At 39.7% G+C, this 12,796-nt stretch overlaps 1 protein-coding gene across 1 annotated transcript in view; it reads right to left on the reverse strand.

Annotated features, from left to right (window-relative positions):
- RAB3GAP2 (RAB3 GTPase activating non-catalytic protein subunit 2) overlaps nt 1-12,796 on the reverse strand; it is a 132,661-nt gene that overhangs the window by 101,072 nt on the left and 18,793 nt on the right. The window contains exon 2 of the mRNA XM_036754764.1: nt 3,470-3,534. Within this exon, the coding sequence (XP_036610659.1) occupies nt 3,470-3,534 (65 nt within the window). The remainder of the gene's footprint in view (nt 1-3,469; nt 3,535-12,796) is intronic.

The raw sequence follows: 12,796 nt of genomic DNA on the forward strand, positions 1-12,796 counted from the left end.
TTCTCTTTATTCTTGTGTTTGAAAGTCAAATTTTCTATTCAGCTCTGGTCTTTTCACTGAGAAAGCTTGAAAGTATTCTATTTTATTGAAAATCCATATTTTGCCTTGGAGCATGATACTCAGTTTTGCTGGGTAGGTGATTCTTGGTTTTAATCCTAGCTCCGTTGACCTCCGGAATATCATATTCCAAGCCCTTCAATCTCTTAATGTAGAAGCTGCCAGATCTTGGGTTATTCTGATTGTTTTTCCACAATACTCAAATTGTTTCTTTCTAGCTGCTTGCAATTTTTTCTTCTTCATCTGGGAGTTCTGGAATGTGACAACAATATTCCTAGGAATTTTCTTTTTGGGATCTTTTTGAGGAGTCAATTGGTGGATTCTTTCAATTTCTATTTTACCCTCTGGCTCTAGAATACCCTCTGGCAGTTCTCCTTGATAATTTCTTGAAAGATGATATCTAGACTCTTTTTTTGATCATGGCTTTCAGGTAGCCCAGTAATTTTAAAATTACTCTCCTGGATCTATTTTCCAGGTCAGTGGTTTTTCCAATGAGGTATTTCACATTGTCTTCCATTTTTCCATTCCTTTGGTTCTGTTTTATAATATCTTGATTTCTCATAAAGTCACTAACTAGCTTCCACTTGCTCCAATCTAATTTTTAAGGTAGTATTTTCTTCAGTGGTCTTTTGGACTTCCTTTTCCATTTGGCTAATTCTTCCTTTCAAGGCATTCTTCTCCTCATTGGCTTTTTGGAGCTCTTTTGCCATTTGAGTTAGTCTATTTTTTATGGTGTTATTTTGTTCAGTATTTTCTTGGGTCTCCTTTAGCAAGTTGTTGACTTGTTTTTCATGGTTTTCTTGCATCACTCTCATCTCTCTTCCCAATTTTTCCTCTACTTCTCTAACTTGCTTTTCCAAATCCTTTTTGAGCTCTTCCGTGGCCTGAGACCAGTTCAAGTTTTTCTTGGAGGCTTTTGATGTAGGCTCTTTGACTTTGTTGACTTCTTCTGGCTGTATGTTTTGGTCTTCTTTGTCATCAAAGAAAGATTCCAAAGTCTGAGACTGAATCTGAGTGAGTTATCGCTGCCTGGCCATGTTCCCAGTCAACTGCTTAACCCTTGAGTTTTTCGTCGGGGTGTGACTGCTTATAGAATAGAGAGTACTTTGTTTCAAGCTTGAGGGGATGCACTGTTGTTTTCAGAGCTAGTTCTACACAGCAAGCTCTGCCACACCAGCACTCCTCCTCCCACAAGAACCGCCAACCCGGACCACGACTCAGATCTAAGCAGGCTCTGCACTCCTGCTCTGATCCACCACTTAATTCCTCCCACCAGGTGGGCCTGGGGCCTGAAGCAACTGCAGCTGTAACTCTGGAAGCAGCCTCAGAGCTGCACCACCTCCACCGCCCCCAGGGCAGTGGCCAAACCTCAAACTCCTTTCACTCTGTCTCAGCAGTTTTTTCCCGCTAACTTTCTCTGTTGTCTTTGGCATTTGTGGGTTACAAGTCTGGTAACTGCCACAGCTCACTGATTCAGGGCACTAAGGCCTGTTCTGCCCAGCTCCCAGTCTGGTTGGTTCAGGCGCAGCCCACGCTGTGCTCTGCTTCACTCCGCTCCCAGCATGGTGTGATAGACCTTACCCAGGGACCATCCAGGCTGTCCTGGGCTGTAGCCCTGCTTCCCTCTGCTATTTCGTGGGTTGTACAGTTCTAGAATTTGTTCAGAGCCATTTTTTATGAGTGTTTGGAGGGACTTGGGGGAGAGCTTAAGCAAGTCCCTGCTTTCCAGCTGGCATATTGGCTCCGCCCCCCGAACTGTTCTTATAGAATTAAACTTAATGACTCAATAAATCCTTACAGTTTCGATCCATGTTTTTCTGTTTATAAACTACACAAAAATCTAGTAATTTTATTCTGTATCATGAGAATATAAGATGGTCAAAAATAATGCTCATAATGAGTAAAACACATATTAGTACTCCCAGATACTGCTTCCCTGGAGCAGATTCTGAAATTATACACCATTAATGCAGAGAGTCATGTAAAATTTAGGACAGTACATTTCCTTGTGGTGTCTAAGGTAATCTAAAAAAAAAATACTTAACATGTTGCATGGCAGATTCACAAAATGCAAGCCCTGGTATTCCTCATTAGTTACTAATGAAACAAAATTAACTTCATACAAATTTAACTCCTATGACAACAGTTTAGGGGGAAAGTCTAAATAAAAATCTATGTGACTCAAGGTTCTAGAATCTCTCTTTTTAAAAAATAGGGCTTCTCAATCTAAGCGAATATCAGGTATTGTTATAGTTCAAATAAATGAAGTAATCTCAAATTCACTAAATCTACTACATGAATATTTTACTGTTTCTTTGGATTTTAAGTCCAGTTTGTCATGTACTTACTTCCATTGTTTGATATTTCAGCAGATGGCAGACAGCAATAATTTAAACTGACCTGTCAATTACTGCATATAGGCATACAGGATGGCAAGTTTCATAAGTATTATAAAAAAGTGGAGATGATGCAACATAACTAGCCTTCCTCTCTTTCTTTTAGAATCATAAAGAGATAGTCTAGGCCAGTAGAGTCAAACTCAAATGCAAACCATTCAACCCTACATAAGGACTGACTAGAAAGCTACGATGGCTTAGAAAACTACATATTAACACTATCTTATGTTCTAGTATTATTTTTAGTTTGTTAAATATTTCACAACTGCATTTTAATGTGGTTGAGACTGCACTACTGAGTACTGGGGAGGGGAGGGTAAATATAGCTTTTCCCTCAATTCTCCCTAAATGTCCCTCATACCTTTCACTGAGATGCAATGTCCCACTTCACATATTTATTGAAATATGCATAGCCTTTAACAGGTTAGGTCTAAGTGCTTTAAAAGTCAGTGCTTTACCAACATTATCTTATTTGATTCTCCCCACAGCCCTGGGAGGAAAGCAAACATAGGTGAAGTGACCTGCCAGGGTCAGCTAGATTATTAAGTGTCTGAGGCAAGATTTGAACTCAAGACTTCACGACTCCAGCCCAACACTCTATCCATCACACATACATTATGCACCTGCCGCTCTACCAAGAGGTTTGAAGTACTTCATAAATTTTTCTCCGATACCAAAATTAGTCATCATACTTAATCTGAATTCAGCTGCCTTTTAGTGTTGTTTTTGTTTACATTATTTTATTTCTGCTTTCTTTATTCTGTCTTACTATTGTATAAAATTCTTTCCTTATTCTATTAATCTTCATAGTCATCATTTCTTACAATGCTTTTACTTGTTCTAATTTTTCACTATATTCATAAACTCAGGCATCTCTATAAGATTATACGTTTCATAACAATCTGCATTGCATTCCAAAGAAGTGCTACTTCAGATAGAATTATTAATACTGTCATGTGTCTGCCCAGTTCAAATAACACACTAACAGAAAAACACAGACATAAATACAGACTTACAGGTTCTTGTGTTTCTGCTTCTTCCCATGCTCCCCAACCATCATCTTCCCAGTTTGTTGATTTACCTATCAACAAAAGATGAAGTCTTTAAATGAAATGTATTTATTAAATAAGTATTTCTTAAAGGTTCAAAACATTAAGACACAAAGATAAAATCAGAATCTAAAAACTATTAAACAATGTTTTAATGCACAGAACCAAACCTTTTATAAAACTGGGGAAAGGACAGAATTTATGTTAATCATCCTGTACCAGGCTTTTGCTCTATGTAATATTCTTCAGTAGACATGACTCATTATGTGTTCAAATCCATTTAACAGTAAGCATAGTGTAATAGGAATCTACTATTCTTTGGCATTTAATTAATCTAAGTGATAATTCAGACAAAATTATTACAAAGGTAACAATAAAAATCTAAATTAGTAAGCCAATTTAGTACTTGACAAAAAAATATTAGATACTTAACTGAACATTTTTACAAATGATAATATGAAATAGTTCTCTTCTACTCCGGTTCAATAAGAATTTATATATATGATTTAGAAATATACCAGGTCTTTCTATTTATTCTTTTGTCTACTTTTTCACAAATGAGACAACCTGTATAACTGAAATTAGATGCTCAATACAAATATAACTTACTGAAAAAGAAATTATGATGGCCAGTTACCAAAAGAGTTTAGGAGGCAGCACTACATTGTTTATCCTTCTTATACCAATATAATCCATTTTCCAAAGTTAAAAAAAAGTAAACTTTTCCCTTACCATTCAAATAACAGTAAATTAAGAAGTGAATAAAATGATAAATTGCTCATGAGTAAGTCAAAGCAATATAATAAAAATGGAAATGCTACCTAAATTAATTTACTTATTCAGTGCTATACCACTCAAACTCCCAAAAGAATACTTTATAGACCTACAAAAAAACAACAAAATTCAACTGGAAGAAAATAAGATAAAAATCTCAAGATATTTTTTAAAATGAGAAGGAAGAGGGCTCGTCTACCAATATCAGGCTTCAGTCTATACTACAAAGCGGTAATGATCAAAATAAAAATTTGGTTCTAGTTTAAAAAAATAGAGAGTTTAATCACTGCAATAGATCAGGAATTACACAATATATAGGATCAAAAAAATTTGATAACCTAGTATTCAACATACCCAAAGCTGAGAGAAGCAGTGACTATTTGACAAAACTCCTGGGAGAACTAGACAGCAGGTGGACAAACATAACATACCAAAATAATCTCCAAATGGATATATGACTTGGCTATCAAAGATCATTTCACAAATTAAAGGAACAAGGAATAAATACCTTTTAGATATACAGCTAAGGGAAGAACTTATGATCATAATATTTATTTTTTCTTTTAATTAGATATTTTATTTTTAGTTTACAACACTTAGTTTTATATGTTCTTGAATTTCAAATTTTCTTCCCTCCCCTCCCCTCCCCCACACCCCCCAAGATGGCATGCAGTCTGATATGATTTTACATAAACCTTTGCATTAAACTTATTTACATAACAGTCAAATTGCAAAGAAGAATTATGACCAATGGAATGAATCATGAGAGAGAAGAAACAAAACCAAAAAAAGAGGAAAAAATTTTAAAAAGGAGAACAAATACTTTGCCTCAATCTGCATTCAGAATCCACAGTTCTTTCTCTGGATGTAGCTAGATTTTTCCATCATGAGTCCCTTGGAGCTATCTTTGAGCCTTGTATTGCTGAGAAGAGCCAAGTCTATCAAAGTTAGTCATCACAGAATCAATGTGCCTGTGGTTGTGTATAATGTTCTCTTGGTTCTGCTCCTCTCACTCAGCATCAGATCATGTAGGTCCTTCCAGGTCATTATGAAGTCCATACCTTCCCCATTTCCTTTTCATGCTTCACTTGATTCTTGTTTTTGAAAGTCAAATTTTCTATTCAGCTCTGGTCTTTTCACTGAGAAAGCTTGAAAGTCCTCTATTTTATTGAAAATCCATATTTTGCCTTGAAGCATGATACTCAGTTTTGCTGGGTAGGTGATTCTTGGTTTTAATCCTAGCTCCATTGACCTCCGGAATATCATATTCCAAGCCCTTTGATCCCTTAATGTAGAAGCTGCTAGATCTTGTATTATCCTGATTGTGTTTCCACAATATTAAAATTGTTTCTTTTTGGCTGCTTGCAGTATTTTCTCCTTGATCTGGGAGTTCTGGAAAGTGACAACAATATTCCTAGGAATTTTCTTTTTGGGATCTTTTTGAGGAGTCATTTGGTGGATTCTTTCAATTTCTATTTTACCCTCTGGCTCTAGAATACCCTCTGGCAGTTCTCCTTGATAATTTCTTGAAAGATGATATCTAGACTCTTTTTTTGATCATGGCTTTCAGGTAGCCCAGTAATTTTAAAATTATCTCTCCTGGATCTATTTTCCAGGTCAGTGGTTTTTCCAATGAGGTATTTCACATTGTCTTCCATTTTTCCATTCCTTTGGTTCTGTTTTATAATATCTTGATTTCTCATAAAGTCATTAACTAGCTTCCACTTGCTCCAATCTAATTTTTAAGGTAGTATTTTCTTCAGTGGTCTTTTGGACCTCTTTTTCCATTTGGCTAATTCTTCCTTTCAAGGCATTCTTCTCCTCATTGGCTTTCTTCAGTATTTTTTTCCGTATTTTCTTGGGTCTCCTTTAGCAAGTTGGTGACTTGCTTTTCATGGTTTTCTCGCATCATTCTCATTTCTCTTCCCAATTTTTCCTCTACTTCTCTAACTTGCTTTTCCAAATCCTTTTTAGGCTCTTCCATGGCCTGAGACCAGCCCATGTTTTCCTTGGAGGCTTTTGATGTAGGTTCTTAGACTTTCTTGACTTCTTCTGGCTGTACGTTTTGGTCTTCTTTGTCACCAAAGAAAGATTCCAAAGTCTGAGACTGAATCTGAGTGAGTTATCGCTGCCTGGCCATGTTCCCAGCCAACTTACTTGACCCTTGAGTTTTTCAGCAGGGTGTGACTGCTTGTAGAGAGTACTTTGTTCCAAGCTTGAGGGGATGCGCCATTGATTTCAGGGCTATTTCTATACAGCCAGCTCTGCTATACCAGCACTCCTCTTTCCCCAAGAACCACCAACGTGGACCTGACTCAGATCTTAAGCAGGCTCTGCACTCCTGCTCTGATCCACCACTTAATTCCTCCCACCAGGTGGGCCTGGGGCCAGAAGCAACTGCAGCTGTAGTTCTGTAGCTGCACCACCCCCAGTGTCCCCCGAGGCAGTGGCCAAACCAGGAACTCTTTTCACTCTGTCCCCCACAGCTTTTCCCACTAACCTTCTATGTTGTCTTTGGTGTTTGTGGGTTGAGAAGTCTGGTAACTGCCACAGCTCACTGATTCAGGGCGCTAGGGACTGTACCCCCCGACTCCTAGTCAGGTTGGTCCTGCTGCTGCCCACGCTGGGCTCTGCTCTCCTCTGCTCTCAGCTCCATGTGCGATAGACCTCACCCAGTGACCATCCAGGCTGTCCTGGGCTGGATCCCTGTTTCCCTCTGCTATTTTGTGGGTTGTGCAGTTCTAGAATTTGTTAAGAGCCATTTTTTTATAGGTTTTTGGAGGGACCTGGCAGGGAGCTCACGCAAGTCCCTGCTTTCCAGAGGCCATCTTGGCTCCACCCCCCAGAATTCTTGATCAAACATGAGATAGAGAAGATCACAGAAGATAAAATGGACAACATTACATAATACTTAAATTTTTTTTCACAAACAAATCCAACACAGCTAAGATTAGAAAGGAAAATGTTAATTAGGAAAAAAGTCTTTGCAACAGTTTTCTCTGTTAAAGATTACTTCCAAGATTGATAATGAATTTATTCCAACTATAAAAATAAGAGCATTCTCCAAATGATACATAACCAAAGGATGTGAACAGGCAGTTTTCCAAGAAAAGTAATTCAAGGTATCAATGGCTCTGTGAAGAAAGGCTCCAAATCACTAAGAGCTAGCAATTCAGGTTCTACTTCATGAACATCAGATTGGCGCAGCTGTTTTAAAAGAAAAAAGGAAAATGACAAATATTGGACAAGTTTCAGAAAAATAGGTAAATTAATGCATTTTTAGTCGAAGCTGTGAACTGCTCCAGGCCATTATGGAAAGTGATTTGAAACTATGACCCCAAAGTTATTAAATTGTGCATACTCTTTAATCCAGTGATGCCCTTACTAGACCTACAACTGAAGGAGATCAAAGAAAGAAGAAACCGAGCCATAAATACAATCAATCAATTTATTTATTAAATGTCCACTATGTGCCAAGCACTGTGCTAAGCACTAAGGACACAAAAAAGCAAGACAGTCCCTGCCTTCAAGGAGTTTATACTCTAAGAAGGGTGGGGGGCAACGGGCTGGACAAGAGACAACAGGCAAACAAATCTATACAAAGCAAGATATATACATGATAATTAATTGAAGAAAGGTACTTGAATTAAGAGGGGCTTGGGAAGGCTTTCTGTAGATGGTAGAATTTTAATTGGGACTTAAAGGAAGCCAAGGAGGTCAGTAGTCAGAGTAGAAATAAGAGAGTGTTCCAGGCATAGGGGACAGCCAGAGACAATGCTCAGAGCCAAGAGATGAAGAGTCTTGCTTGTGCAACAGTCAGGAGAGTCCAGTTACTCGATCAAAGGGTATGTTTTGGGGAATAAAGTATAACAAGACTAGAAGAGTCTTCTCTTCCTTTCTAGGGGGCTCGATTATGAAATGGATTTTGTATTTGTTTCTGGAGGCTGTAGAGGCTTTCTTTTAAAAAAAATGGTACTGTTAAAAAAAATAGTTTACTCATGGTAAGAGAGCAAGAGTTATACAATACATAGGATCAAGTCAGGCACAATAGCCTAGTATTCCTAAGGTTTCCTAGCCACTAGAGTTTATTGAGTAGGGAGGGAGCATGATCAGACCTGAGTTTTAGAAAAATCACTTTAGTGGCTAAATGGAGGATGGACTGGAGTGGGGAGGGACCAGAGGCAGGCAGACTCACCAACAGGCTATTGCAATAATCCAAGTAAGGTGATGAGGGCCTGCACTAGAGTGGTGGCAGTGTTGGAGGAGAGAAGGGGGTATCATTAAGAGATGTTACAAAGGTGAAGTTGACAGACCTTGGCTACAGCTTAGATATGGTTGGGGGCAAGGGGGGAGTGAGAGACAGTGAGGAATTCAGGATGACTCCTAGGTTGTGAGCTGAGGGAGTGAGAGGATGGTAGTAACAGAAAAGGTGGAAATGGGAAGGATTTAGGGGGAAAGATAATGAGTTTGATTTTGGATATGTGGAGTTCAAGGTGTCTGCTGGACATCCAGTTCAAAATGTCTGAAAGGCAGTTGGAAATGCGAGACTGGAGGTCAGCAGAGAGCATAGGACAGGATAGGCAGATTTGAGAATCCTCAGCATAGAGATGGCAATTAAATCCATGGCAGCTGGTAAGATCACCAAGTAAAGTAGTACAGAGGGAAAAGAGAAAAGGGCCCAGCATGAAAGGAGTATCACGGAGGAAAGAATGATCAACAGTGTCAAAAGCTTCAGAGAGGTCAAGAAGAATGAGGATTAAGAAAGGCCATTAGATTTAGCACTGAGAAATCATTGATATCTTTGGAGAGAGCAGTTTTGGTAGAGTGATAAGACCAGATGCCAAATGGTAAGGGGTTAAGAAGAAAGTGAGAGGAAAGAAAATGGAGATACCTATTGTAAAATGGATACAAGATGATAGTGGGAATAGAAGGAATAGAAGGATGATGTGAGAGTTTTAGCAGGATAGAGGAAACATGGACATGTTTGTAGTGTTAATCAAAAATCATGACTCCACAAGACATGGGTGGTAACTTGATCGATTACAAGAGAAAGGCACATGCATGTAGGAACTACTTATACCAAAGAGCCCAGAACACTGACAGAGTATTGGATATTTATGGGAGGTCTTATGGGAGGAGGGAAGGGCAATCCCCTCCTAAAAGAGAGTGGCATGGATGGAGGAAGGGGGCAGTAGGGGAGGGGGAATGAGAGGGAGCAGGAGGACTTGGGAACATCAGACTATGGAGAGAGGATGTTCTGCTTCTCTGAAAGGGTCCTGACTACATAAACAGTTTATCAGTCTCGGCAGACTGGCTGGAGCCAGGTTTGTAGCTGACTCAACTTTAAGAGCATTGAAAGTCACAAAAGATAAATGCTATGTTAGTTGGGGGGCAGGGTGTGGTTCATTTCTGGAAAACAGGGTAACTCAGGAAAACAAGTTCAAGGGGCCCCTCCAGAGTAGACAGTTGGAAATGAGCCAGTAGACAGGGAAAGATTGAAAATAAGTGAAAAAGTGAGGATGGCAGACAGGGCAATCTGTTGGAGAAGACAGGATGGAATGGGATTGCTTGAGCAGGTAGAAGGGTTGGCCTTGGTAAGGAATTAGGCCGCTTCATCATATGAGACAGGGCAGAAAGTGGCAGAAGGCACCTGAGTTACAGGAGATGAAGAAGAAGGGAAGAGAGGGAGTTCACAGTAAATTGTCTCAATTTTTTTCTGCAAAATATAAGGCAAGGTTCCCAGCTGAGGGGATAAGGGAAGGGTGAACTATGGGAGGGCTGAGAAGGGGTAAAAAGCTTTGAAAGAGCCACTGTGCTGCATGCTATAGTGAGTTGATAAGGGACATATAGCAGGATTGCCTAGTGGCAGTGAGGGTTCAGTTGAGATTTTATAACATAAATTTGTAGTGGACCCAGTGTAGTTTTCTCCACCTTTGGTCAGCAGCACATGCACAAAAGTGAAGGCAATAAACCGACAGAGTGATCTAAGGATGAGGCTTGGCTAGGCATAACTGGTGATATGATAAGAGGGCTAGGAATTCAAGAGAGGAGAACAGTGTAGAGCTGAATTGGGTTTGCCAAGGAATCAAGATGGGTAGAAGAGGAGTGGCTAGTACAGGGGAGATGGCCTGAGAGAGAACTGAGGGGTCAAGGAATTGGAGGTCATGGTGCAGATGAAAAGTAGAACTATATAAGAGAAGGCAGAGAGAAAGGTGAAAAGAATTCTTGAAGGGAGATATTACATTTGTGAAAGATGACAAGATGAAAGGTATGATCATTTTTATACGTGGCTGAGGTGGGATAGAAGAGTAGCTCACGGCAGGTGAGTAGGTTGAGGAACTGAGTGGTTAGGGTATTTGAGGGAGAACTGATATGCATGCTGAAGTCCTCTAGTATGAGGGCAGGAGTTGGGGAGAAGAGAAAAATTGTAAGCCAGGTACTGAACTCACTGAGGACAGAAGGGAAGTGATGGGACTGGGGATGGCAGCAGGGGTGCCAGGGGCGGTGGGGGTGGGGGGAGGTAGCGAAGCTCTGTAGACAACAGCTGCCAGGATTTTGGTTGGGTGATAGATATAAACAGCATGAACCTCAATGGAAGAGAGGTTACTAAATGATAGAGGAAGGCGGAGACTATGGAAGTGGCAATGGGGAGCAAGGAGTATTCCAACTCTCCAGCCTCAAACAGTGAGCTGAGGAGAGTGAGTGAAGTTGCAGTCAGGACTGGAAACGGTGGCCAAAGAGGCTGTCATCAGAGAAAAGCCAGGTTTCATTAAGAGTTGTACATGAAAGGAGTGGGGGAAAATGGATTCATAAGTATAAACATCTATCATCCTATATCAACAGGCAATCTTCTACAGATATCAACATATAAACAGAATGCTAGAGCTAGCCAGGCCCTTAGAGGCCATTTAGGTTAACTTCTTACATATGGATATGGATGTGACTTTCCTGTCACAACTTCTTTTCACTACTGCACCCCTTTCCAATCTTCTCTAAGTATACTCTCAGGACCTATCATACCATTTCAAGGAAATCAGGAGTAGCTCCTCATTAGAAAAAGGCAGTTGATTCCTGTAGTAGCACTAGCAAATACAAGAATTTAGAGAACTGAGGTTCTAATGAACTGGAATAGTATGGGAAAGCTTTGTTGAAGTAACTCACTTGGTCTAGGGGTTAAAGTATTTTGATACTGTGTGGGACAAACCACAGGCTCAAAACAAACAAAAACAGAGGTGTCTCGGTTTTCTCAAGGTAGAAACAAAACAGAAGCTTTATTTGATCAAGTCTCGCAAGAATTGGGCATCTCCCACTACCAGGGCGGGATGGTAGTGCAGAGAGGCAAGGGGGAGAAGGCAAGCAAGGGGATATATAACCTTGTACAAACAATTCTAAGAAATTCCACCCCTAGAAGCTGGACCCCTGTCCCTATTTGCTGGGACAGGTGGCCTCACAATCTATCCCAGAATAAGTTTATCCAATACTAGCACAGAAACTACAGAATTACCTTATAGGGAAATCTCAATGTTAAGATGACGGCATGCGAGTAGGCTAGGGGAGAGGGAGAGGGGGAGACCACCTGATTTCCCCGAAATCATATGATTTACAGGAAAACGAAACTTAGGCCTAGTGAGGTCTACATCCTAACTAAATTTGTACTATTTGAGTATTACCTTGCTTGATTTATTCATGGGAAGCTTTCACAAACAATCTTGTATCCCACACAATACTTTTAAGAGAAATGGGGGGCACTTTCTAGACGGAAAGGATGTCACTTTCTAGGAGGAAGAGACAGCAGGAAAAGGGGCATAGACTCAATTTTCAAGTGACCTATATTGCAAATCAGGATTCCTACCTCCACTGTATGCCTCAATCTAAACATCACGGCAGTATAACCTTGAGAGATGTCTTCTGTTATTATAGATATGAAATTACTGAGTTATCAAGTTACTTTTATAAGCAAATATTACACTTACCCTATTACCTTCTTTTCTACAGCCGTCCCTCATACCCATGGAGGATTAAGGCTGGAATCTGGATCATATTTTCCCATAGAAAAGAATGTCATAAGTAACACTTTTTTAAAAAATCACAAATATAAAAAAAATTGGTTAGGTATAGGTGAAATAATATTTCGGGAACATTATGGCCTAACAACCTTTTGGGAAACAGCCTGGGAATTTAACCACCATTTAGAACATTTGCTTCTATGGGAAAGCTAGGGTTCCAGATCATGAAAGTAAAACTGAGTTTCTGAGAATACAACCAATCTGTAAGGTATGCACTACCTGTATCAAAGAATTTATTTCTATTCAGTACCAGTGACATAATTTCTACAGTCTCCTGACTGCAGTTGAGAAACATCTGGTACTGCCTTACAGTCAGCTCATTAACACTTGACATCAGCAGTTGAAAGGTGTTGGAATCCCACCACTTTGCTTTTTCCAGGTTATTTCCTGTGTCTAAAGACTACCCAGGGACTCAGTAATGTTCTTTAGAAATAAAAACCAATGGCCAGGCAGA

The sequence above is a fragment of the Trichosurus vulpecula genome, chromosome 4, assembly GCF_011100635.1.
Source record: "Trichosurus vulpecula isolate mTriVul1 chromosome 4, mTriVul1.pri, whole genome shotgun sequence".
Lineage (NCBI taxonomy): Eukaryota > Metazoa > Chordata > Mammalia > Diprotodontia > Phalangeridae > Trichosurus > Trichosurus vulpecula.